The sequence below is a fragment of the Perognathus longimembris genome, chromosome 11 (assembly GCF_023159225.1).
Source record: "Perognathus longimembris pacificus isolate PPM17 chromosome 11, ASM2315922v1, whole genome shotgun sequence".
NCBI classification, from domain to species: Eukaryota; Metazoa; Chordata; class Mammalia; order Rodentia; family Heteromyidae; genus Perognathus; species Perognathus longimembris.
Window position 1 is genome coordinate 27,771,719 of NC_063171.1, and position 27,114 is coordinate 27,798,832.

General features: G+C 39.2%; 1 protein-coding gene and 1 long non-coding RNA gene across 12 annotated transcripts in view; one reads left to right on the plus strand and one right to left on the minus strand.

Annotated features, from left to right (window-relative positions):
* Positions 1-13,687, plus strand: part of LOC125360262 — a 39,024-nt gene extending 25,337 nt beyond the window's left edge. For both annotated transcript variants that reach the window (XR_007212669.1, XR_007212668.1), the window contains exons 2-3: positions 8,652-8,712; positions 13,392-13,687. This is a non-coding gene — a long non-coding RNA (uncharacterized LOC125360262). The remainder of the gene's footprint in view (positions 1-8,651; positions 8,713-13,391) is intronic.
* The window catches only part of Dnm3 (dynamin 3), a 492,945-nt gene that overhangs the window by 15,120 nt on the left and 450,711 nt on the right, over positions 1-27,114 (minus strand). For 6 of the 10 annotated variants that reach the window (XR_007212664.1, XM_048358313.1, XM_048358316.1 and 3 more), the window contains 3 exons: positions 23,533-23,697; positions 14,205-14,431; positions 13,440-13,676 (listed from right to left, as the gene is read on the minus strand). Coding sequence is in view for 7 of the 10 variants with exons in the window: in XM_048358313.1 (XP_048214270.1) it covers positions 13,440-13,676; positions 14,205-14,431; positions 23,533-23,697 (629 nt within the window). In the remaining 3 variants the exon portion in view is untranslated. Of the gene's footprint in view, positions 1-8,090; positions 8,913-12,658; positions 13,677-14,204; positions 14,432-23,532; positions 23,698-27,114 lie in introns of those variants that run through there. The other 4 variants (XM_048358317.1, XM_048358314.1, XR_007212666.1 and 1 more) reach the window with 2 other exon arrangements.

Genomic DNA, 27,114 nt, shown 5'->3' on the forward strand with positions numbered 1-27,114 from the left:
ATCTGATACCAAGGTGCTCAATGTTTTAATCTAGTTGATAATCCCCCCTTCCTATGACTAATCCCTCCTTCCTATGACAAGTTTTATCAAATGAACCACTAGAAGAAACTTGCATCCCTCACTTTAGTTATAGCTGCTCAATTTCTTAGCAAACAGACCAAAACAAAACAAAACAAAAAAAGGAAACAAAAACAGTTTCCCAAGTTTTAGAAATCAAAACATCTTTTCCATGATCCTCTTAATTCTCACATTCTTTGCGAAGTCTGAGGTATGGATGTCTGACTGCTCATTGGAAACAACATTCTAAGCTTCCTGGGCACTGACATCCTTGTACTTCCCGTGGCCACCCATAGCAGCACCTGAGAGCAGTATCTCGATCAGGAGATCTGTGGCATGTGCCAGCAAATGGAGTCCAGGGTAACCCCAGCAAGAGCACCTCTGGGTAAAGTGAGAAAGCAGCTCTAAGCCAAGAACCTCTACTTCCTCTTTTGCATGTCTACTCTTCAGAAAACAAGTTATGGGATGCAGTATTTTAGATTTCAGCATTGTATTTGTCATGTACTTCTCACTTTGAGCAATTATTCAATAAACTGTATATATCTAGAGAGCATGAAGCTAAGTTCAGAAAAATGTTTTTAATCTACATGGAAAGCTATATCTTGTCATTTATGACCAAAAATACCATATAGAGTATATTCACCATGTTCCTGGCCTTTTGTGGCGTAAAGAATACTGTCCAAGTCACTGCTGTACAAAGAGAATTTGCAGCAGATGTTGGAAAAAACTTAAGACTTTGAGTCCATTTAAAGGGGTTGAGGAATTTATGAATATGATCCTTGGTACATATTAGAGCTGGCATTTCTTTCCTCTAAGAATGAACCCATGATTTTATAATGCATAGCATTAGGAAAATATGAATTAATTCATAGAATTTGAAATAAGAACATATGGAGAAAATCATCTACAATTTTTATTTGATTCAAGCATGTAATATCTTGTGTAATTTTAGTCTCTGAGATAATTGGTAGTCTATCACATTTTCTTTATATTTTCTAAATATCTGACAGATTTCTCCCACAGGTATTATACCAACATATCCACATGACTCTGTTAAGTGAATAAATTATGAAAAGAATTTTACAGTGTGTTTTCATAGACTAGAATGGAAAAGTGTATTTACATTGGTTTGTGAAGTGCACTGTTTGGGGCTAATTCCAAAATTTAATTTTGGTTAAACATTTGATGAAGTGAGCTCATTTTATGTTCTTTTTTTCCCCCTCATAAGCCCCATGTGTGCACAAGGTATTGAATTAAAAATTAAAGATGTGGAATTAAAGATAGTACTTGTCCAGAAAGACTTGTGGTAGCCATGGGGACGGGTTAACTGGGACAATGGCAGGTGTAGGCTGGGGTAGGGTTATGCTTCCTGAGTGGCAGGCATACTTGGAGACCTTGTCTGGAGTTGGAAGGAGGCTAGGGAATTCAAAAGACTCCCAGAAAGTAGAGAAAGAAGAGTGGACTAGCAAAATGTTTGTAAAGGAAAGCCAGAAAACAACAACAAAAAAAGATCTTTGTCTTATTCTCATAATAAGTCCTCATGAAGTCATAGAACAGGTAACTGAGAGGCATTATTTTTGAGATTTCTTTTTTATGTTTTGACCTCTGTACTAAACAACAGATAAGCTGAGGAGAAGGAATTAAAAAAAAAAAAAAAAGGGGGGGCTGGGGATATAGCCTAGTGGCAAGAGTGCCTGCCTCGGATACACGAGGCCCTAGGTTTGATTCCCCAGCACCACATATACAGAAAACGGCCAGAAGCGGCGCTGTGGCTCAAGTGGCAGAGTGCTAGCCTTGAGCGGGAAGAAGCCAGGGACAGTACTCAGGCCCTGAGTCCAAGGCCCAGGACTGGCCAAAAAAAAAAAAAAAAAAAAAAAAAAAAAAGCATGTGAAGAAGGGGAAGGTAAGAAGACAACTGAGGGAGGCTGGTGCCAGTGGTTCACATTTGTAATGCTAAGTACTCAGGAGGCTCAGATCTGATGATGCTGGTTTGAGCTCCACCTGGGAAGAAAAGTCCCTGAGACTTCTGTTCAATTAACCAGCAAAAAGCTTGAAGTGGAGGTATGGCTCAAGTGGTAGAGAGCCAGCCTTGAGTGAATAAGTAAAGCAAGAGCATGAGGCCCTGTGTTCAAGCCCCAGTACAAGCATTAAAAAAAAAAAAAAGACAACAGGGGAAAACCACAGACAGACAAAACTGGGGTTTTCAAGTGTTTCTAAGCACATGGCTACTAAGTTGGGCAGCGTCCCTTCCTGTGATTTTCCCTCCTTCCCCCTCTCTCTCCCTCCTTTTCTCCTTCCCTCCCTTACCTTCCTCTGCCTGTCTGTCTCTTCTTTGTTGCCAATCCCTTCTCCTCCTTCAAAGAGGCCTCCAGAAGCTGTTAACACCATAGAAGCCTGCTCTCACTGATGACAAACCATGTGTAGAACATTTTCTGATCTTCTTCTGTCCTTTTTCTGCCTGCCCTTCCTCTTCCTCGCACCCCTGGTTTCAGGACAGGGAAGTGAATTCTCCCTCTTGGACGAAGGAGGACAAAGCAGGAAAGAGGTGCTGAAAACTAGCAATTGGAAGTGACAAGATTCCACTTCTGGGCAGTGCATTCCTTGGTCATCTCAAGTCAGGGAGCAGAACAGTAAAGACAGAGAAGAAGAGGCAACATTGACATCTGTAGAAATTCTGAAACTCATTCCTGCTTTAGGATGATGGAAAAGACCTTTACTTCTTTTCTGACAGACCACAAAAACCTTTCAGACATGGGTACGGGACTTCGGACCTTTCCTCAAAGTGTCTATGTAATCAGAAACACCGATAGAAAAGTTTGAGGTTTCCCCTCTTTTAAGAACTGTCTTATTCAAAAAGAGCATGTGGAATTTGATGAGTTTGAAAAGATTGTGTTGTGGCAATATTTCATTCCTGCCCAATTCTGGTATTTGGTGAATCAAAAGGCCAGTTTTAAATGCACCATGTGGTGTTTGTCACTGAGTCCAAGTGGCAAAAATGGAGACAAAGAACTGCCCTTTGCTAATCATAGTCCCAATAATAAAAAAATTCCAGCAGGAGGAGCTCTAACATGCCTGAGAGCTCAGATTGAAAAAGGAAAAAGAAAGAAAAAAAAGCAAACAGAAAAACAGAGAGGCAGTGTGACTTTCAAACTGCTATGTCAGTGAGCAAATATGTGACTACATCCAATTAAAGGCAGTGAGAAGCACGGGATGGTGCTGGTTGGGATAGAGTGGCCCACGTTTTCTTAGCACATCCATGAGTGAAATGCACTGCCCAACCGTTACACTACCGCTGAGTCCACACTACTTGCTCTCACCAAAGCAGGAAAGAAAAGGCTGCTGGGTCAGCCTAGAAGTCATTCTTTTCCTTTGAAAGGGTCATATTGTTTCTAAACGAATCTTTGACACTGGCTCAAAAACCACATTTTAAAATGGAATTTTCATTGTTGGTGGAAGGCACTATGAAACTCCGGACAGTTAAGCCTCTGACTCTGTGGCTTGCTGGACAGGTTTCTTTCTTTCTTTCTTTCCTTTCCTTTTTCTTTCTTTCTTTCTTTCTTTCTTTCTTTCTTTCTTTCTTTCTTTCTTTCTTTCTTTCTTTCTTTCCTTCTTTCTTTCTTTCTCTCTCTCTCTTTCTTTCTTTCTTTCTTTTTTTAATGAGTGAAATGCTGTGTTTGTAAAACTTGGTGCTAAAAGGGCAAGAAATCATAGGTCCCCTGGGCCATGTAAAGAGTCTGCAGAAAGAATTAGAGCTTTCTAACACACACACACACACACACACACACACACACAACTGGAACACAAAGGACTGAGTCAGGAAAATAGTGAGGGGCATATGAATTTAGAAGTTGTCAGATTTTAGGGTACACCTTTCCATTCTGGATGGTGTTGTACAGGAGATTGGATAAGTGGGCACACAGGGTGATCAGAATCACTTAACCTGAGAGAAACTTTCATGCAATCCCCTTTCATCTTTTGCCAATAAGAAGTCAAACTTTTTGTTTACACCTGAATGGCTTGCTCACATTTGAAATTTTTATACAAGCTCCTTGTAGAAACTTTTTAAGTAGACCAGTTCAGACCCAGTCACTAAACAAAGCCAGTCTAGACAAAATCTATGGAAACCATATGTTGTTCAGGCATCTGTCTTGTAAAGACAGCCATCCTCCTGGAGAAATAATTCTCCAAACACACTCTTAGGAAAACATTACTGTAACTACCACAGTGAAGTGCTGGTCTTGGAGAAAGTAAAGCCAAAATGCATATAAGTGGAAAGCTCTCATTTCTACACACATCAGATGGTCTGGGAATGGTTTTGAAAGCACAGACCGTCGCACATACCATTTGTATTTCCATTCTAGAAGGATCTAAAAAGTTTACAGTTTTGTTCCTCCAGACTCCTCCAGAAGTTTAGACAAGGGACCTCCGAGCAAGCCTCTTCTCACCCACATGGAACTGTTTTGAATAATGTTGTAGATGGATGAGGCCAAAGAAACAGAACACTTTCTTCTGATCATTACCTCATACTGCTGGGCTGCCAGGCTCAGATAGAAGGCAGGTGTCTGCCATAATACAAGAAGATTCCTCTGTATAATTTGGTGAAGAGCCCAAGAGAAAAGGAAGTCATAGGGAGGCGGCAACAGAGGAGGGGTGCAAGGAGACCCAAGAAAGGAATATTCTAAAACCTTGCTTTTCTGAATCAACATTGCTTTCTGACCTAGAGACAATAGTGATTTTTCTAAGTACATATTTTCACATCTGAAAATGTGCTTGAGTTTCAATGAGTGATATGAAATGCATAGGAAAGAAAAGGTAGACATGCAAACGTCAGTAACATTTGAACTGAAAACTGCAAATATAGTCTATGGTAATAATGACAGCATTTGTGAATTGCAAAGATTTTTTTTATGGCTCTCTATACAGTATTTCACTGAAATTTCTTGCTGGCAGGAAAAGGGTCTTTGGAACAATATAGCAGCAATGGTTATTGACATGAATGTCCCATGCTTTGTTCCATCACCTAGAAGACTGAGTAGCAATATTTCTCAAATAGACTCATGCAGAAAAGGTCCTTGGTTAGATGGAGTACAGATAGAAAAAGAAAGAAAAGAAAATGTAATTAATCACACACCCAAGTGTTAAGCCAAAATGAAAAATACTATTTCAATGTATTTGTTTAAAGAAATTGTGCCTTACAATGCATTTTCAATATATTACTGGCTCTCAGGTTCCAAATGTGAAGATGGTGATGTAGTAATTAAGAGTGTTGGAAATAAAAAACATACATCAGCAATTAGAGCAAAAATGCTAGTATGAATTTCTACCCTGAGCTATGAGCATTTAAATAAATCAATGGGAGTCTCTAGATGAGGCATGGAGCTTTTGAGTGTTATTATTGTTAGAGCTAAACCTGTGAGTTCATGCACATGATTTGTGGAGCATGAATTTTAATTTGACATTAGACTTAGGTTTGTGGAGGGAAATTTCTACAATTGTTTCTCTGGTTAACACATTCATTAATGTTTCCTTAATTTTTCTACACCAAGAGAAAATAATTAAGATCTTATATAACCTACCTCCCATGAAGTTTTATTATTTTACTTATTAAAATATTTTCCAACACTACTGAGAGGCAGAAATGAATTCTAGTGGTTTACAACAATTACTCAATGACTTGCTCCGTTTGTATAGATTTTCCGCATGAATTTTGCAGTGTCAGACCTTGAACATAATTTTTAAATATTGATATACTTGAGGGGAAATTTTCACTCCTAAAATTGGCTATGTGAATAATTCCAAAATAAAAAAATACTCATGGCACAGAATGTATCTAATGTAAATATCTATTCTCAAGTGAAATATTTTCATTGATGATCCCAAGCAATGCAAAATGTTTTTCTCATCTCCTACTCTCATAAGAGTTCTTATTTTAGATGAGGCAGATATCCTTGAGATAAATAAAATTCTGCAAATGAATATTATATTTTAGTATACAGATGAAAGATAAATCTAAATGATATTGCCTTGTGAAACGGAATCCAACTGCAGGTAAAGTTTACATGGTTGAGGCAAATGGTATATTTGATTGTAAAATGGATAATTTTCAGCAATGTTCAAGGCCACCGCCATTACGGGAAGCCTTCTTCATAATTTCTTACCTTCTCTTAGTTCTCAAAATGATCACTAGGGCATGGCATGCTCTGTGATGGTGTGCCTCCATCATGGCTTTCTAGTATTCACCTTTTAGTTGTTTCCTTTCCACCAAAAAGGGTGGAGCTTATTTATAAATCTTTATCTACTTTCTGGATTCCCATAAGAGCAGTAAGAAGAGTCCTAACACCTGTCCTATTTTCTGTTTAAATTAATTCCTGAGGGGGGAATAAGTTAATTGTATGAAAGTTAGGAATTCTGTCTCTGAGCAATTCAGGTTAGGGGACCCAGTCCTGCCAATGATGATAAGCCACTAAGAAGTTTGCAACATTTTGATTGTTGTTTTTTCTGGTCCTTGGGTGCAATGTGTTCCATGATTCATGGGAACTAATCATCCTAACTGCAAAACAAGAGTGGGCATTTCTTAATGTTTATGGGAACAGTTAAAAATAAGACGTTGGAATACTTGGTATTTGTGGGTTTGCCTATCATGTGGCTCTAATGCCTGAAAAGCAGCCAGAAGGAAAAGAAAGAACACAGCCACAATGGGGCTACATCAATACCTTGTGACTTTAGATTTTGCTCTATGAAGGAATTCTATTTTGGGCCATGTGATCTAAACTACTCTAAAGACTCAAATAAGTGGTGTGGCCTCCATGGTATCCTCAGAAACCCAGAGCCTTCTCAACAACACTCTCCTCCATTCCTATCCCCACTGAAAATATTGGCCAGACTCAAAGTGCAATATTCTTTTGGCAAAAGCATGTAGTAAGCCAGATGGAGTTCATTTGGCAGCTAAAGGGTGTAAATATGTGTTTAGATTCCGAGGTTCCCCAGATGATGCGTACAATATGTTGGCACCAATAAGCTAAAGGATTTCAGTGTCGGGCATTTTATAATTCTATGTATAAGCAGCAATAAAGTTATGACAAGCAGGCAAAAAGTCATCCACTACTCAGCTAAATCCTCAGCTCTTTCCTTACATTGCATTTCTCAGACATTTCAATAGATAGAGGCAGCATTTAGATTTCTATTTCCTGTCAGTGACATAAACAAGTTTTGTCAGCATTATATAGATTTTGCTCTTAATGGTTCACAGAAGCTGATAAGTCAGAGGGACAGAAAGCTTATTCTTATAGTTTGCTGCTTGGTCGAAATTTGCACATGAAACAGGCAAGAATTCTGCGAAGCCACTGAAGAGCATACCGTCTAAGTAGAAGTGTCTGAACATGCAGGTTTCCCTATAAAATCGTTCTTTTTCTTCCAGTGAGGGGAATAAAAATTGCAATGATGAAATAAATCGGAGTACTAGGCTGTGTGTGTCTACAAGTCTGTGGGTCTGCTTCCTCTATGGAGAGTTTTCTTCCCTGTCTTTGAGCTACATCCACTTGTATATAGGGACATTCAGCAGATTCCAACTGGTGACAATTTGCTGCTGACTAGCCACAGGAAGAATAATAATCATTAACTGCATTTTTTCCCACTGGCCAGAGGCTCTTTTGCCAGACTCCTGTCTTGGCTGTCTTCCTCTATCAATCAGGTGAAACCTGGGGCAGAGCTGGGTACCCTCAAACACAGAGAGCCTTTTCCTGCAGTGGTAGAAGTTTAGCAATTAATTTGGGGCCCCAAAGAGAACAATGACAGAGCTGGTTGTTGTTATTGTCATGGGACATGGAAGCAGTTGTATGTGGATAATTTAATGCCAGTTACTGCTGGAAACAGCAGCATGTATTTGCTGCCGCCTGCTTTTGCTGTGTCTTATGTAGATCTTTCTTATTTTCTGTTTTTCTCTTACTGTCTTGTTACATCTAATGTGTAGGAAAGTCAGAAAAAGGGAGGAAAAAAGCAGACTAGAAAAAGTCTCCAAATTTTTGACCGCCTTGCCTAAACATCCTGCCAGTCATCTCAACTGTGGCAGGAAGGAGAGATTTATATAAAGTAGACTATCACATTTGGTAGACACAAAAAGGAAACTAGTTTTACCTTCCCTTAAACAAGAAAAAAAACAAGACCTCAGAATGAAAACCTTTGACCTTAGCCATTGATTCTATTCAGTGCAATATTAGGTTACAACCGAAATCATGGAATTGGAATGGGACCTTTGGTGGGATTTTTTAAATTGAGAAGCTTAAATTAAATTTTTTTTTTTAGTAAACAGTATGTGACCAAAATTTTATTCTCATTGAAGTATAGTAAGTATTATGGCAACTCCTGCTAAATATGCAATGAATTATTAATTACATTGTTTCACTAACAAATTTGGTTGCCTTTTGAGATGCCTTAAATGTTAAGATTCAAGAAGAACAACTCAAAAGTTGTTTCTCTTCATGGCAATTATACTTCTGAAAAGTTTTTTGCTTGACTTCTAAATCCAGTTGCTAATAAGAAAATCTATTCCCTGACAAGTCAGAATATCTAATTATATTCTTTATTTGTTCTTTAAGGAGGAAGGATGGTGAGGCAAACATAAAGCTCAGAGCTGACATCACGAATCACAATCATGAGGTGAGTTCCTAAGTGGTTTGGATGATGGGCTACTAACAAGTCATCTGTTTAGAGGGCTGTTGAGAGGGTAAGTCAGGAAGTTCCCAGTGTGTGACTGCAAGGGGGAATGAGCCCCAGCCTAGTCACAGAGGTTGCTTAATTTCCGCACACACAGCCCACGACTTCAAGGCTCAGCAGCTTCATCCTTCATGGCACCAAACCTTGATGTGAGGGATGCAAAGACACACTTATAAGACCTGTTCTCTGACTCAACACTTAGGAGTAAAAAACAAAACAAAACAAACAAAAACCCAAGGAGACCCTACACCTGGGTGAAAGGGAATCTGTATCAACTGTCAATCATATCAACCTATAAAAGATATAGAAGAGATCAGAACACCGTAACCCATCAGGACCAAACATTTTAAACAAAGAACGAACTGGCTTTTGTTTTCATGAGGAAACGAAGTGAGGCATTGATTGCTGTGTAAATGCAGAGGGACTGATGTTTTTACATGGCTGATGTAGTCACAAGCTAATGAAAATGTGGGATTGTGATGAGACTAGCATGTGCCCTGTGAAGTGGAAGGGCAACAGTGAGAGACTGACATGTCCTAATGCTGACCTGGGGCTGTGCACACAGTGTGAGAACATGAGTTCCGCTACAGGGGCTCCTCAGAGCCTCTTGTAAGGGCCCAGCTTCTTGGTCTCCATAATAAAAATGAACTGGAGTAAAAGCTAACTTCTTTTGAATGATCTGGTTTTGCCATTTTTAAAAGACTCCCTCAGTTTTAGTGAGAAAGGGTGGTTACAGGAAAGTACTTCTAATGTTCAACTTTTTTTTTTTTTTTAAAAACAGAAGATTGAGTGATGAGGTAAATGAAGTTTATCCTCCTTGGCTGGAAACTCTTCCTCCCACCCTCGTCCCCTTTTGACCATTACAAAATCGCTTTGTCCAAGGAAGGGGAGAAGACAAATAAGTGAGATGATGCCAGAGCGAGCAATTGCCAGGAAAAAATACACTCTGATTCAGTTAATTCATTCTGTTCATGTCAAAGCCCAAGATTTGCCAATTAGCTAATTTTAAGAAATGGTAACTGAAAATAGCTACATCAGCTCTACGGTTAATGTTTAAAGAAGATTAAGATCTTCAATTAAGAGAATGGGGCTCTAAAGAGGTGGTAGTGTCTACTAAACAAAGAAGTGGCTGGTATGGATTTTCAAAGTTTTTCCCCTTCAGAGAAAATTTAAGCAGGGAAGAGGCAATCCAGATTGTCTGACAATAGGAAATGTTGCACAAATCTCGGATTTGTGTGCATGGAGCTTCCTAATGACAGCATTATACCAGCTAGTGTGTCTCTGTGGAATAAAGAGTCATTCCTCCCTCCCCCCCCCCTCACATTCAGGTGTAATTAATTTAAATCTGGCCTGCAGTTTGAAGTTTTTTTGCCCCTCACTGAAAGGCTCCTTGTACATACTAGAGCAGCTGAGAAAAGCTGAGCCCCAAATGACTCTATCTTTCTCATTGAAATGGGACGATACTAATCATTTCAAAGGCAGAGTGTACATTTGTAAAGGCTTCATTATCTTAGAACAGAGTTAAAAGTATACAATTTGCTAGAGTTGTGAAGTATCCAGAAGAAAAGTATACCTATACACATGCTGAGTGGCAGTGTTCCTTGTCTCCAAAAGTGCTGTTATTACCTTTGTTATATTAAATCCCACCAGGGAGCTGGTAGGGGGGTGCACCTCTTGTGCTGTCTTGTCACATTATGAGTTTCTGCTTCCAGATAAAAGTGTGAAAAGGTCCCTTAAGAAAGCAAAGAACTTGGGGGGAAAACTTGAATTTCCTTGGAAAATGAATGGTTGTTTTTCCTAGAGATGATGGAGAATGGCATCTCACCTGTTTTTATCTTTTCCTAGTTTTTTTTTTTTTAACAGAAAAGATAAAGGCTCATCAGAGAAGGAAAAAAGAATATATATAAGTAGAACAAAGTGGCTTTTCTTTCTTTTCCTTCCTTCCTTTTTTCTTCTTTTCTTTCTTCTTCTCTTTTTTGAAATCTTAAACCCCATTTCTGGCTTGCATTTGGTAAAGATTCCTGCTCTGGCTTTTATTAAAAGCAGACTTTCTGTGGTCAGAATTCTCCATCTAAAGCTAAGTTTTAATAGGCCCAGGGATCCTAGCAGTCTCTCTAGCTCTCTCTCAGGTGACCTCCACCACAGGGATTTCCCTCCCAGTCTGCTGAACTGGCACTGAATCTTGAGAGCTCAGCACAAATCAACCAGCATTCCTCTCTTACTCTCATTTCTGTTTTAAATTTGGGACTCTTTTTGCAAGGCCAGATCAAATTAAGTCTGGTTCTAACTTGAGAGCATTCTAGAAATTTTGAATAGTGCAACTGTTGTTCTACAAATTCCCCAGCCCAGTCTCTTTAAAACTGATGGTTCCTTCTTCCTGCTTGGAGCTCACACTCTTGACCATCTACCCTGCACTGAGGGATTCCCACCCCACTTTCTTCCACAAAGTAACCAAAAGTGACTCCACCCTGTTGAACAAATCATGTTAGAATTTGAAAGTTGGTTTTTCTGTAGAGGACTGACAAGCTAGCTTATCTGAAACCAAGAAATAAAGCAGTCAATCAAGCAGGCAAGACATGCACATTCATTCCTGTGGATAGTACCACTAGGACGCGCTGGCTCCTTCTCATAGTTAAACAGACAAAACAGCAGAGTTCAAGGATATTTATGCTTCCCCTTCTCAAGCCCCTCCCCTTGGTGGATTCCACACCTTCCTGGCACATGGCAGACACTTTTCCCAGTCAATTTGAGGTTTTCTAAAACAATAAACTTGATCTTGGTTGTAGCAATCTTCAGTGGTACAGTTCATGTTTCTGATGTGGAAGAGAAATTCTTTTACAATGCCATGATGCTAATGGGGGAAGAGGTTTGCTTCCCTCAGGGACAATGGTGATGTCTAAAGATATTTTCCAATGGTTACAACTGACATCTAGTGTGTCGAAGCAAGGGTGTTGACAGTGTACACAGGACAACCACTACAACAAAAGCGTCAGCTGCTATGAGGTGGCAAACCCTTGGTGCCATGGATGAGACACTAGGCTCTGCAATTAAAGCCTGGTTCCACAAGGGCCTGGTTTAGGGGTCTTGGGCAAGTTATGTAATCTCAGTAACCTATCTCACTGGGTTGTTGGCACTTTAAACAGAAGTGTACTTGCAAAATTTGGGGGACACAAGTTGAAAGTTAAATCACTGCTAGCTATGACTATGATTACTAGAATTTTTACTAGTTGTATTACTACTAGAAATTTTGCTTAGTCAAGTCTATTAAAAACCCAAGCAGGATGTAGAACATATAGATATTCTTTGATTTGAACCAAAATGGCACTCACAAACAGATCTTTATGGTTTATCAAACTTTCAAATGTCACGTAGAATAGGATTTGGGCAACAGCCCTATTTTATAGATGAGGAACTCCTGTTCTAAAAGTAAATAAGTTGCCCAAGACCTGAGATTAACCTAGATTTTCTGATTCTAACATCCCTCTCCTCACCTCAGCTATTTATTCCTGAAGACCCTTTGTTTACTAAGTTAAGATCTTACTTCTCCTCTATTCATTACTGTAAACAACTTGAACATAAAAATGTAAGCACTCCAATAAAAGAGTGAGGTCGCTTCATTCTTTATGGCACAGGTAGTGTTGTGTTTTCCTTCAAAGGGCATATAAATACTCTCATTCTCTGAATTAAAAAAAAAACAAAACACTTTTCCTGTGGGCTAATTTCCTTTCCTTTTAAAATTCATTTTGAGGGAGGGGAACCCTATAGAAATATCTTATCCTTTAAAAATGTCTGATACTGGCTGTGAATGTGGCTTAGTGGTAGAGTGGCCTAGCATGCATGAAGCCCTGGGTTTGATTCCTCAGTAGCACATAAACAGAAAAAGCCAGACGAGGCACTGTGGTTCAAGTGGTAGAGTGCTAGCCTTGAGCAAAAAGAAGCTCAGGAACAGTGCTCAGGCCCTGAGTTTAAGCCCCAGGACTGGCAAAAAAAAAATTGTCTGATACTTATTCTAACTCTTTAGATTGTAAATGTAAGAAGGTAAGAATATACCTCCATTTATATATGCTTCAACTTCCATTACTGATTTGGTATAATATTGGATAATTAGACCTGAAATTTTAGTCATGTACAATGATCTATCTCAGATAAGGATGGTTACACACAGCAATTCTTATGTCTACATTAACATTTCTAACAAGTACAGATTAATCAACTGGATTTTATTCAGTTTACATTAAAATTACAGACATTAGGTAGAAAGATTGGCAGGTGAATAAAATTCCTTAAGTCAGTGGTTTTCTAGAATTCTTTGGTTAAGTTTAGCACATAAATTTGATCTATGACACAACTTAACTGTGGTTGTTTTGTTTTAAATCCCTCAGACAAATTCAACCAAAATGTCATCACTGGGGCTCAGTTTTCCCTGGTGCCAATTAGTTTGTGCCAGTCAGGAACCAAGAGACCTTAATGATCACATAGATTAATCTTCAATGCTATGACTGCCTCGGGCTCAGCAATTCCTCATGATCCATTCCGTCCACCACCAGTAGGAAAGTTGCAAACAAGTATGATAAGATGTTTGCAACTGTTATTTGCAAGTAAAATGTTGTCTGTTACACTAGGAGAAGAGAGCCAAGGCACAACCCTACTCCATTCCTCTGGGGACTTACCTTGGAACACTGGGTGGAGCCCTCGTGGGCCTGGATGGAACTTGAGGAGGGGCTCCGAATGAGTCGCTGCTGTTAGGAAAAGGAGGTAAGGGACCTGGACGGAAGGGGACTGGGGGAGCTCCGGAGTGGGGGCCTGGAGAGGGAATGGCAGGAGCTGGTCCCCGGCCAGATGTGGGCCTCGTGAGGGATACACTTAGAGTCGGCTTCCTTTGGGTTGTGGGGCTTGGAGGAGGTGACCTGAGGAAAAAGACAGACTGTAGTTTACCCACTCTTTACTTTCTGTCTGCATTATTCTTTCAGTAAGTTACAACAGATGTGATGCCACAGCCCAGATACCTTATGAGAATTCAGAGGGAGGACAGAGTAAACAGTGGAAAGTGGGTTTCTCTCTTTTTCACTCTGTGAAAGCTGACTACAGGCACAACTTTTAGAGTTTTCTTCTAAACGATAGCCCTCATTTGCCCAAGTATATATATATTTTTCCTTTTCTTTCATAGAAATCACTGTTTTGTTTGGGAGATTTTTAGGAAAATATTACAACATTCTACAACCTTTGTTTTTAAAAGCTTCACACAGACTTAAGATTATTCATATCAGGACTTACAGAACTCTTTTTAGTGACTATATACAATTCCACTGTAAGAATGTGTCGTGCTTGTTTTGAAGCAAGTTGGTAAAATCTGACCCCTTACTCCTGAACAGTATTCCCTCCTTTAGGTTCATATTGGTGTGAGAGTCTCAGGTGCTGTGGGGCCGACCCCTTACCTGCGTGAATGCTGGATCCAGGAGTCATCCACTGGAGGGGGAGCTGGGGTAGATACCGTGGCTGTGTTGATGTCACCGATGATCATCAGGGCTTCTTTCAATGCCTGGTACATTCGGAGCATCTCATCCCGGCGCTGAGCCTGCTCAGCAGATTCCTCCATCAGAGTATTTTGGTCCTCTGAAGAATATAACTGTGCTAGGAGCTCTGAGTTTATGAAGTCTTTTACCTGTCAAGATCACCACAGACAAATAAAATGGGGATGACTGAGTATGATGGAATGGTATGAACCAGGCTGGGGCATCCAGAGTAGGAGGACAAAGTCCATGAACGGCTACTCTGGGAAAAGGGACACAGGCATCTGTTTACTCTTTATTTTTCTCATTGTCCTCAGTCCTGTGTCTTCTGGCTGTCAACTGAAGGATAACATAGATGCATTGAAGAGAAACCAAACCCTGCCCCAGTAGAACAGAGCCTGGCGGCTGTGTGAACATCCCATGCTGTGTAGGCTGCCAGGCTTATGCAAGAGGAAGGGTTCCATGAGGCAAGAGCAATATTTTCAACAGAAAATGGTGATGGCAAAGACACCTGTGGAAATCACAAGTTTTTTGTCCTTTGGCATTCTCGGTCATTTAGCTTTTAACTTTTGCCCCAATTTCACAAAATCAGGAAGGTTCTGAGTTTTAATATCTAAGAAGTTGATATTCATTAAATACAGACTATAACTATATATGTATATATGAATATGCAATGTGAAAGAGATATACTCTGCTTTCTAGAAATTTACAATCAAAGTCAGTTAACTGTGCTGAGGACTAACATGGGATATTATGAATGTAATGGATATAGAAAAACAAACTCAATTTTGAACAACATATGTGAGTCATAGAGGGAGTTGCACTTTGTAACCACATGAGAACAGAGAGGGTGGAAGTGAATGACACTGAACAACGGAGGACCAACCACGATATCTCATCAAATCTAAGACATCAGCTAGTAGGAAAGGAAAAAATACTATCAATTAAGTTATGACAAAATGTCAAGATGCCATTTCTTCATTTTAGAAATATATGTTGAAAAAGAATCGGGCAAATGGAGAGGAAGGATGGTTGAATACCATCATTGTATTCAATAAACATGTGTGAAAATGGAACCAGGTAACTTAAGGGGATGGGTGAGCTTTGGAGAGATGAGGGGGAAACAATGGAAAGGGTGACATCGATCAAGTATGGTGTACTTATATACTGATAGATTGAACCGAAACTCCTTTGTACAACTAGAGATAATTTTAAAATAAATAATTTTAAAATCAGTGAAAAACTATTTCCCTACCTTTACAAATTATTTAATCCTCATCATGTCGTGATGAAGTTTATACCCTTCCAATTGTAAAATTTTGAGAGTTTAAGTAACTTGCTCAAGTTCACACAGCCTTAGGTTGAGACCCAAATTTTGTCTTTGAACTCTATTTCATGTTCATTCCATTTACCCCATTATCTCACCATGCTTAAGAAAAGACAGTTATGATAGTGAGGTGTCTGAAGCTTATAATCCTAGCTACTTAGGAAGTGAAGATTGAGGAGGGAAGGCTGAGCCAGCCTGGGCATAAAATAGTTTATGAGACTCTGTCTTGACCAGAGGTCACCTATCATCCTGGCCAACTTGGAACAGCACAAAGAGCATGACTATAAGCCAGACTAGGCACAAAGTGAGACCTTATCTCAAAAATTAACCAACACAGAAGGGCTGGTAGAATGACCCAAATGGTGGAGTGCCATCCTAGCAAGTGTGATGATGGCCTGGAATTCAAACACTAAGATAAAAACCCATTTTTTTTTTTTTTTTTTTTTTTTTGGCCAGTCCTGGGCCTTGGACTCAGGGCCTGAGCACTGTCCCTGGCTTCTTCCCGCTCAAGGCTAGCACTCTGCCACTTGAGCCACAGCACCGCTTCTGGCCCTTTTCTGTGTATGTGGTGCTGGGGAATCGAACCTAGGGCCTCGTGTATCCGAGGCAGGCACTCTTGCCACTAGGCTATATCCCCAGCCCCCCAAAATTTTTTAGAAATAATTATTTTTAGTGCTGTTGGAACTCAGAACCATGTGTATGCTAAGTGTGCACTTACCACTGAGTTACAAAAGCATTATTAGAGGAGTACAGTAAGTATGTTTTGCAAGTATGTTACTTGAATCTAAAAAAAGTGAGTTTTTTAGTTTCTCTGTTATATGAGAAAGTTAAGTATTACCTTGAGTCACTAGGTAGCTCTACAAAAAGCAAAAGCAAGTGTATATCATTGTTTTAAATTCAGACAGACAACAGGACACTTGTCAGATGCTCAAGATTCCTGGGCTAAAGTTCATTTATAACACACAGATGCCAACAGTCTAAAATACATTAGCTTCATTATTTTTAATATATTTATATACAGGTTTTGAAACGTAAATAATTATACCAAATCAGAAAACCTGGCTAAATCATAGCTTCATTTTGGTAAAATAAAGAGTCCCCCCCCACCCCTTGACATTTTGTAAACCAAGAGTAAGGTATATGTAGAAGTAATCTAATATACGCTGTATATTCTGGCAAGTGTTTGATGGGGTAAAAGATTTGATAGTTGTGGAAGATAAATTTGGCCAATAAGCTAAGGATTAGTATTTGAACTGTATCCATTTGGCAATGCAACACAATAAAAAGCTTTAGAAAAGCAAGTGGGTGAGACAATACAGAATTTTGGGGAAAATTAATCTGTGTTTGAAAAAGCAGAGTTGCAAGAATGGAAGAGACAAGTTCATTAAAAGGCTACTGTAAATTAGTCATGAGATGATAAGAGCTTAATCTTACAGTTGAATAGAAAAGATGGGTATGTAAAAATTATATTACCAAGGAAAAATCTGCTCGGTGCTGTCTGAATGAGAAGGTAAGGGAGAAAGGAGCAATCAAATCTATCTCAAGCATTCATATTTGGGTGAATAGGAGAATAGAAAATCAAATGGCAAAAAAAGAGAGTTGTGTTTAGAAGGCAGTAAACTTAGCCTGAGGGATATTTTCCTCTCTTGAAGACTCAAAGAGCATGGCATTTGCATACACCTTCCACAGTTGGGTGGGTATATGCACTTGGATATATGACGTAACTTAAAACCCAGACAATTTTCCTGGCATTGACCATCTGTTGGGTTAAACACTTTTGAAGCTTTACATCTTGCTCAAGTATCGCTTAGAATCTATTAAATCCAACTTTAAAGCAGATCTGCATAAAAGAAGCAAGTGTCATACCATGAAATAAAATAAAGGGCTTATCATTCTAATCAAAGGTCTGCCTTGAATCTTCCACATCCAAAGGTTATACACTAAACCTTGCCATTATACCTACCTTTGGCAATGTTATGAAATTAGCATGAGAAAAGGGAAATATTTCATAAGGACTAAGACCACAAGGTTTGGAATGATACAGGTCAGGTTTTGCATCCTAGCTCTAACATTCACTAATCTTTGAAACTCAGGTTCTTTATAAAATAGGGATGGTGGCAGAAGCTGCCTTGAAAGCTGTAAGATTAAGCATGAGTAAACGATACCTAGCATACAGTTAGTGCTTAATAAAAACTACCTATTTTTGTGTTTTCTGTATGAAAAAGGCTAACCTAAATTGGCATTCATTAGGTAGAGCAGCTATCAAGTTATGCATTTACATACAGAGGTTAATATTTAATTTTGCACTTATGCAAAAGTTTAATACTCATTCTCCTCCTGCTAGCCTGGTTTTGTGATGATGCAACTGGAGTTTGGAACAAAGGTGGAGGTAGGGAGGTCAATAAGGGCGTTTGCAGACACTTGAAGGACTTTCTGATCACCTTGTGCATCAAGGATTCAGTGACTGCACAAGAGAAGCCTTTTAGATGGTAGCATTTCAAAAATTCTTCACAGAACATAATGAACTAATTATCCTTAGATGGGCAATCTGTAACAGTATTTATGCTTTTAATTATAACACCTTATAACCTATACTTTCTTTGTAGGGTTCACAAAAATTCTCACACACAAAATCTCATTCCAGCTCAAACTCTCTGGGCTAGATAAACAGGCATTACTGTACCGTGTCACACTGCTCAGTGTAAAGGAATGTGAGGTCATTAAAAATGTTCCACATGTTTCCCTCGTTCTTATTTTAACCCTTCTCTAGCAGCCTGCAATATGTTTAGATCCTGGACCTTCTTTGTTATAACTGAGTCCGTGTTAACATCTTCACAAAAAGAACAGACATTTTGAAGGTTTTCAAGTCCAGTTGCTAGGGAGACCAGTTCCTTAACATCTGTGTCTAGATGGGAGAGTCTCAACATGGAACACACTGATCTCTCATGCATAGGACACATACAGAAAAGTTTCCTGAGAGGGATTTGTTTAGCTTAGGGGATAGGAGTTTGGTTAGAATTGTGACACAGAGATCTTGTAATTCTCTTGTGTCTATTTACACCTCCTTTCCTTTTCCTGGGGATTTACTTCTGCCAATGACCAAAGAAATTTTCCTGCTCCAAAAAGTAATCTCCATGGACTCATAAATCTCCATGGACTCATAAACAATGTGCTGTACAAAAGTTAGACATCAGCTGGGCACTGATGGCTCACATCTGTTAATACTAGCTACCCAGGAGGCTGAGATCTGAGGATCATAGTTTGAAGCCAGCCAGGGCAGGAAAGTTCATGACACTCTTATCTTCTGTTAAACACACACACACACACACACACAAACACACACACACGAAACAAAAAGGCACATACAGTATGATTCCAAAGTTCAGAGATGGGTAAAATTAGGGCACAATAGGGAGTACTTTCCTTGGTGAGAAGTGGAGTTTTGGGGTCTTGGTAGATTGTGACATTTTTTTTTTTTTTTTTTAGCAGAGTGCTGCATTCCTGCCTTGTGGAAAAGCAGACTTATGATTTTTAACCACCAGAACAAAGCTCTGGAAATAATGAACATGTAAAAATAACACTTGACTTCATTCACATTAAAGTTGCAATCAGTTTTGAAAACCAGGACACATGTTACTAATTTTCCATCTAAGTGCCAATCGCCCGGGGAGCAACGTGGCCCTGCAGGTGTCCAGGGGTGCAGGCAGCAGCACCCCTTCTAAGTGTGAAAGGTCTCTAGCTTTCATATCTGGCTTTTTGAAAAGAATTCATAAAAGCTTTTACATTCTAGTTCCTATTTCCTGGATTTGAATATGATTGAGAACAGTGTCCCATACTTAAGCAAACCCTAATTAAATCGTGAAGCAAAATTAACCCTCTGGAAAGAGCCCTGTGGATGGATATATGCTGGGGGGGGGGGGTGGCTAGCAGCCCTCTAGGTTGTGAAGACTGAAAAGAGTTTTCCTCCTCCTGTCATGATGTTGAAATGGACACCACATCAGGCGGAGTGACAAGATCTGACTTGCAGTCTTAATGTTGCCACCCATAGCTCTGCAATCTTGGGCAACCCAACCTCTCTGACGCTCTATTGCCTCCTAGGTAAGTTGGGGGAAAAAACACAGGTTGCGAGTGAGTGGTTGTGTGAGTACAAGCAGAATGCTGGGCTACTTTGCCACACGTATGTTTAGAATAAAGCTGAATCCTGTTCCTTTCGGTGTCTGGAGAACTTGTGTTGGGGTGGGTGACATAGGAGATGCCATCAAAATGGGCTTGCTGTGGGGGGTGTTCTTTGTGCGTTTTAGCTTTACAGTCTCGCACCGAACTCTGCTGCTCTGACTCTGGGCAGTCCAGAATGGCTGCCTGTCATAAACTTGCCATTTCTTTGTGCTGCCGTTACCTGGTATGTTTAAGTAATGAAACAGCTGCTGCGTTTCAGTAGACAAAGGCTTACAGTATGTCTGAGGCAAGGCATTTATTGCTGGGCTTTAAACATCTTAAATAATTCCATATGGAGACCTGAGTGGCAGAACACTTCATGTAAACTTTCAAAGGAAACTGCCCACTGAAGCCTGAACTTTTATAAAAGCTGGCTGAAACATATTCTTTGTCAGGAGGCTGGGCAGCCGTTCCCATTTCAAAGAGGAATGACCATAGACCATGAAGAAAAAGGGGGGCCCTGTTTTTTAAAGGCATTTATTGGTTCTGAATGAATCCCTACCTATCTTTTCACTCAACATTTCTAGCAGTAGCTGGATTCATGGAGTGGAAGTCAAGCCTTGGGAATCAGACTCTTAGTTTTCTGGTCGTGACTCTACTGCTAATCCTCTCATTCAAGATCTCATTTAAACATGTGCACAGTGCAGTGGAGAGGGCTAGGGGCTGTTTTTCTGTCTTGTGCTCAACACAATATATCTGGAATGAACCAAAAGGTCCAAGTATTCAGTGCTATAAGATGCTGTCAGAAGGTATCTTTTAAAAAAAAACTAGCTATTTTCAGAGATACAGAATTGCACATATAATGTATAGTATATATAAAATTTTACCATTCTCTCTATAGTGAAATAAATAGTTAATAAGTCTCAAGGCTGGGTACTTACTGGTCGTTCATTCCTGTAATACTACCTACTGAGGAGGATGAGATCTAAGAACTGAGGTTCAAAGCCAGCTTGGGCTTGGGCAAGAAAAGTTGGTGAGACTCTTAACTCCAATTAACCACCAAAAGCCAGAGGTAGAGTTGTGTCTCAAGTGGTAGAGTACCAGCCTTGAATATAAAAGCCAGGTGAGAATGCAAGGCTTTGAGTTTAAGCCCCACTACACACACACACACACACACACACACACACACACACACACACACGCACGTGCACACGCGCGCTCAAGAAAAGCAGTCATGCTAGGTATGTAAACTTAGTTTCTGGTAGGTATAAACAAGTTAAATTTCAAGCAGAGGCAAGGATCATTTTGTGAGAATTCAGCATCTCAGGATATTTTTAGTTTTTGCATGTTGCTAATGAGTCTCTGCTTCAAGGTTTGGCCCTGGAGAGCAGATCTTCATTGCTGTTTCCTTTCTCATGACTAATGAGAAGTCTCCTAAGACAACCAGGGAGCTTTACCTCCAAGGGTAATATTCTGTAAGTAGCGGTTGGTCATGCCATTAAAAGCAAGCAAACAGCAAGTGAGTGAGAGAAATTACCCTAACATTTCTTTGTGTTTGTATCTGTGTGTTTTTCTTGAGAAGGCGAAAGTAGGATAGATTTGCAACAGGATTTTTTCCCCCTCTCCTTTAAATAACTTGTGTCAACTAGTCCTCCCAGCCATACACAGGAAGTGCTATTTCCTGTGCGGATGATTTAATATAGCACAGAGCTAAGCAGCGTTTGAACTGATGGCGGTACTAATGACTGGGTGAAACAGTAAAAAGATAAATGATCTTTAATCAAGAAAATGTTTAAATAAGCAAGTGCCTGGATATACCACAGCAAAACAACCTGAATTCATTTAAGCAAAGTGAAGAGGGTAATTTTTAAAATACAGAGACTATTTGTTTAGTACTTTAGATTTCTCTGAATGGCTTGCAGTCACATTTATTATGCCTCTGACAGTTCTGTGAGGTGTGCCCCATGTTCTGACTGAAGTTTCAGAGGGACTGACTTCAGGTTGGAGGGGCTAAAATGATTTACTTCAGGTCATGCAGCAGGCCACTGACCAAGCATAACCATAGTGTCTAGGCCCACATTTCCAATCTATTGCTTACCTGCTGTTTACACTTCAAAGCAAACAACTAGCCTTACGCATGCATGAAATGTTCAGGAAAATAGATTCTTTTAAAAAGATGGTTTCCATGAGTGCTTGGGGCTTCTTACATTCAAGTAATGCAATGCAGAGATCACATGCATGATCGAAACTCTGAAATGACTCTTGAATAAGAACTATTCAGATACATTTTTTTGATTTTTCTTTTTTCATCTTACACTCACTTGGCTTGCTTGCTCAGCTGGTGCTTAAACACTTGAGTCCTATCTCTAGCTATATGTTTGGCTTCTTATTTTGGAGATACAGAGTCTGACTCTTTTTCTGTCTCATCTGGCCTTGAACTGAGATCCTAGGGACCCTCTTAGCCTCTGATGACTGAGGAGTACAGCTGTGAGCCACCTGCATCTTGCTGGAAGTTCTCAAGTAGGGAGCCATAATAATTTCTTACACTCCGGCATTCAACAGTAACTTTCACATACATTGTCTTCCTGAATGAATTGTTAAGTTAAATAGACTTACTGTGATTAGTATTTTACTTATGGAAGAGAACAATATGCCTAAGTTAAGTGACTCATCTTAGGTCCGCAGAGTCTGTAGCAACACCAGGTTCAAAATGTACATTTCACCTGAATTCTAGTTTGGAGCTCTTTTCACAACTTTACCATATGATTTTGATTTCTTACAAGTAATGCATACAACACTGATCTAAAATTTTTTAATGTCCTTAGGAAGTAATGGAGAATAAAATCCCTGATGTCTCACTTGTCAAAATCTAAAAACGCATGCTATAAAAGGCCTCACGGAAACCTTCTTATCTAAAAGTAGATGTCTCTAATTACTGTTGTATTATTGGTACTTTAAAAAGTCAGTTATCCAAAGGAACCACATATTTTAAGCAACACATTCGGGCTTTTACAGATAACCAAAGACGAAGAGTGTGTGGACATCATTTCATCAAGAACCAGTGTAAGCAGGACACTCTGAGATTTTTGGTTATATCATTCTGACCTTCAAAAAGCACAGCTTATCCAAGGAATTAAGGTGAGAATCCCCTTTCCAGGAAAAAAATTACCATTTCACACTTTATAGCAGATAAAAAAATAATAGCACACGTATACAGGCCTATTAGCCAGATTATCTAGTTTTATTGCTGGGTTTGTGATTCCATGAAAACATATTTTTTTGGTCAGTTGTGGAGCCTGAACTCAGGGCCTAGATGCTGTCCCTGAACTCTTTTGTTCAAGGCTAGATCTCTATCACTTTAAGCCATAGCTCCACTTCTGGTTTTCTGGTGGTTAACTGGAGATTAGAGTCTCACGGACTTTCCTGCCCAGGCTGTCTTTGAACCATGCCTCTTGAGTAGCTTAGATTACAGGAGTGAACCACCAGCACTCAGAGAATATGGTATTTTTGCACTGTGTAGGTATGAGTAAATTGCACCCTTCCATGAGAAAACCATCAAGAAAATATCTCTGTTATTACCACTGAAAGTTCTTTTCTCTCAATTCTGTCTCATTGGTCAGCCAATTTACCATTTGTAAAAGAAAAAATATATACCTGGGCAGCAGCTTTTTAAATTACTCAGAAAGTATTACAAATAAATGGAAGAAAACGTTCTCAATTTATCAACTAAGATGTTACAAATGAAAAGGAGATAAATGATAAAGCACTTACATTATTGATCATAAGGTGCATTATGGTTTTTGGGATTAGATCTCGAATGCATTTGTTGATAATAGACATGTAGGAGTCTACAAGGTTACGAATGGTCTCTACTTGTCTCTCCAATTGTGGATCCATGGAGAAGTTTTCTGCTTGGCCATTCTCGTCGTTTTCAGTCTAACAAATAAAAAGAAACAGAACGTGGATTATCTCACATTTACTCTGAATGAGGAAAAAAACACATGAAATGGTCAATTTCTGCCTTAGCATATTTGGAGTTTACACTATCCTATGGTAACATCCTCATCCTAATGTCTATCAATTAAATCTGAAAAGAAAGGTGAGAATCCTACAGTTACTATTTGACTTTTAGCCTTCCACATTCTAGCAAAAAACAAGGATTCTAATTCTGAATGAATGTTGAGCTGCACAACCAATAAACAGTACACCTAATGACAGACCTCCGGAGAGCAATCTAATCTAAAGCCATTTGTGAGCTGGCCAGAGAAGTGAGTCCAAACATATGATGCAGATGTAAACCTCTGGGAGGGGTCTCTAGGGATTCTGTGGATTAGAAGTAACCTTGATGTTGTTCTGGCACTTGTAGGTCTGCTCTGGATTGGATCAACATTTGGATCAGCCCAGATTCAGGACTGGCTTGGAGCCCAAAGAAGAGATATAGAAGACAATTCATTCTTCCATGCACTTTTGGAATTTGTTCCATAAATTCATGCTTCTGTCATCACTACTGAGGGCTGGCTCCATTGTGAAAAACTTAACCATTGTGACTTCCAACTTGTTATTCTTTGAATAAAACACAACACAGCTCTCCACAAAGAGTTTATTTGTGTAACATGAGAGAAGCATCTGTTTTCTATACTATAGGACTTGAGTTAATTAATCTTGGCTTATCCACCCAGAGGCTGGGCTGAAATGGCATCTTCATTAAGGTTTGACCTATTGGCTTGGCATTGAAATCAATTTAGAACAAATGGTCTCCATTTCAAGTCAGGTTGAACCATCTAAGCCTCAAACATGATACAGATATTGTTAGTGGTCTGGTTATTTTCTAGTGTTTGGAAAGGTTTAATTATGAATGTAAAGGGTGGAAATAATTTATTGCTTCCAACGTGGGCACAAAGTACTTTTGCTTTGGTAATGTATATACTTTGATCTGCCAGGTTCCAGGCATCCAATCCCTTCTCGGCTAAAGTGACAAGTCTTTTCTTTGAATCAACGTAAATGTGTGAAAGGCATTTTTATAGACTACAAAATCAACAAAAACAAAGCTATAAATTTATGACCATTTATATAGGCTTTTCTCACTCAGAACTATCTCCCCAAAATATTAAATGTATAGTCTCAGTTTAATAAAGCAACTGTTCATTCTGGGGTCATGAGCATGTGACTTCATGCCCCAGAGTAACAGTATTAAGGATATTTCTGAGACATCTTCCTGCTCCAACAGGAATGATAGTTCTGTCTCCATTCTGCTTCCTTGAAAATGGACTTTGGTCACTAAAAAGAATTAAATGAAGTCTTTTGTAATTTTATATTTTGTTTTTTGCTTATAGATTTAGACATGATGAGTTTGAACACAGGGTGCAGGTTTCCTGGGTATATATAAATTACAATTGCTTTTTCATTCTTTCATAGCTCAATCATTTGGGACCAGAATGAGAGAATGTTTAAGCTTTCTGTTATTAAGATAAGAACTTCCCTAATCAGGCTTTATCATCTTTTGAGCATTAGAATTACTAGGACTTCTTGAAGTAAAAAGAAATTGTTTCTTTTCTTCCTCCAGACAAGTAGCTCATTGTTGCTTCTTGGACCCTAGTGTGAACCCTAGATTCATATGATTAAATGACGCTTTTAATTTTGGCACCTATACAGAGGCAGAAATTTGTTGGTTTCTCTGGCCTATTCTTTTCCTCTAGTGTGTCATTAGTAAATGCTCTATATATGAAAGGCTGAAATTTGTATTCCAATCCTTGGTATTTCAAAAGATTCATAAGGGCTTGTATGTATACATTTTTACCTCTTCTCCAAAGTACTGATCTCCTTTATGAGCAGAACAAACATGATGATACTTCAATCTGACATAGTGGAAAGGTTTCATGCCATCTCTCTTCAAACTCTCACCCAGAAGCTATACTGAAGTAAATGTAATAGCCTCTGAAAATTAATCATTCTGTTGCCTACATCCACTTTATACAAGTTTCTGAAATTATAGGTATCAACGTACTTCAGAGCTACATAATTCTGGTTACAATATCTAAGTCAACATGAGGGGAAATATAATAATACATTTATTAGAGAGAGCTGAAGCAGGTACTAAAGATAAGGTTCTATAGGGGCCCAGGCCAACACACAGAAGTTTAGTGGGCTCACCCAACTGAGAATGTGGTCATAATAGATCTCTTTGGAACTGGTTTCATCTTCTAAACTGTAATCCCCTAAATCCATGTCCCTTGGAGACTGAGAATGTAGATTAAGAGAAATCACCTGTCCACAGGCACTAACTCTGTTAGTGGGGCACTGTTTGACAGCACATACTGGTGATAGTTGGGTATCTGTTTTCTCCTTTCAAAGTGTTGGGTAAAGGCTCAGTTTTTTTCTTCAATGGTATCGTTCGTGTTTTCCTGACTAGCAAAGCCCAAGTCCCCATGGATTATTATTGTTATTATTATTATAGTTTTTGGTGGTACTGGAATTTGAACTGAGGGCCTCAAGCTTGCTAGGCTAGTGCTCTGTAACCTGAGTTCTACCTACACCCTTATCCCCCTTTTTTTCCTGGCTATTTTCAAGAGACAGTCTTGCAAACTTCTGTTTGAGCTGGCCTTGAAATATAATCCTTTGGTACTCAGCCTCCCAAGTACCTAGGATTACAGGCATGAGTCACTGGTGCAGAGAGACTTAGGACATATGTCTCCTTCAATGAGCACTGGTATCAGATGCATGATTAGCTCTTTCAGATCCTAAGGAATTTTCTGTAATGTTTATCTTTGGTGTCACTGCTCTGTTATTTCTTAAGTCTTTCCACCTCCTCCAGTTCTTGTACTGTTTTAAATTTCTCCACTTTGTTTCTGTCTGGTTTCAGTCATGATATGACAACCCCATGAGCAGATTAATCACTCAGGTATACCATACCTCATACTGGAATTTGTATTCTTAAAACCTTTAATCCAGAGAAGAATATAAAAAACCTGGAACTTAGAAACTTTAGCATTTGAGGTCTTCTAGTTATCAGCCATGTAAGCCCTCTGCCTAATTATTTTTGTTATTATTTTGTAATATTGGCTCTCTTAAGGTGAAAACTTAAAGCATAAAAACATTTCTAATTCATATCTTATATAAAAAGAGGCCAACCTTAGCCACATGCCAGTGGCTCATACCTGTAATCCTAGCTACTCAGGGAGCTGAGATCTGAAAATCATAGCTCAAAGCCAGCCTTGGCAGAAAAGCTCATGAGACTCTCATTTCCAAATGAAGCACCCAAAAAGTCAGAAGTGGAGCTATGGCTCAAATGGTAGAGCACAAGCTTTGACCAAAAAAGTTCAGGGGCAGCGCCCAGGCCCTTAGTTCAACCCACAG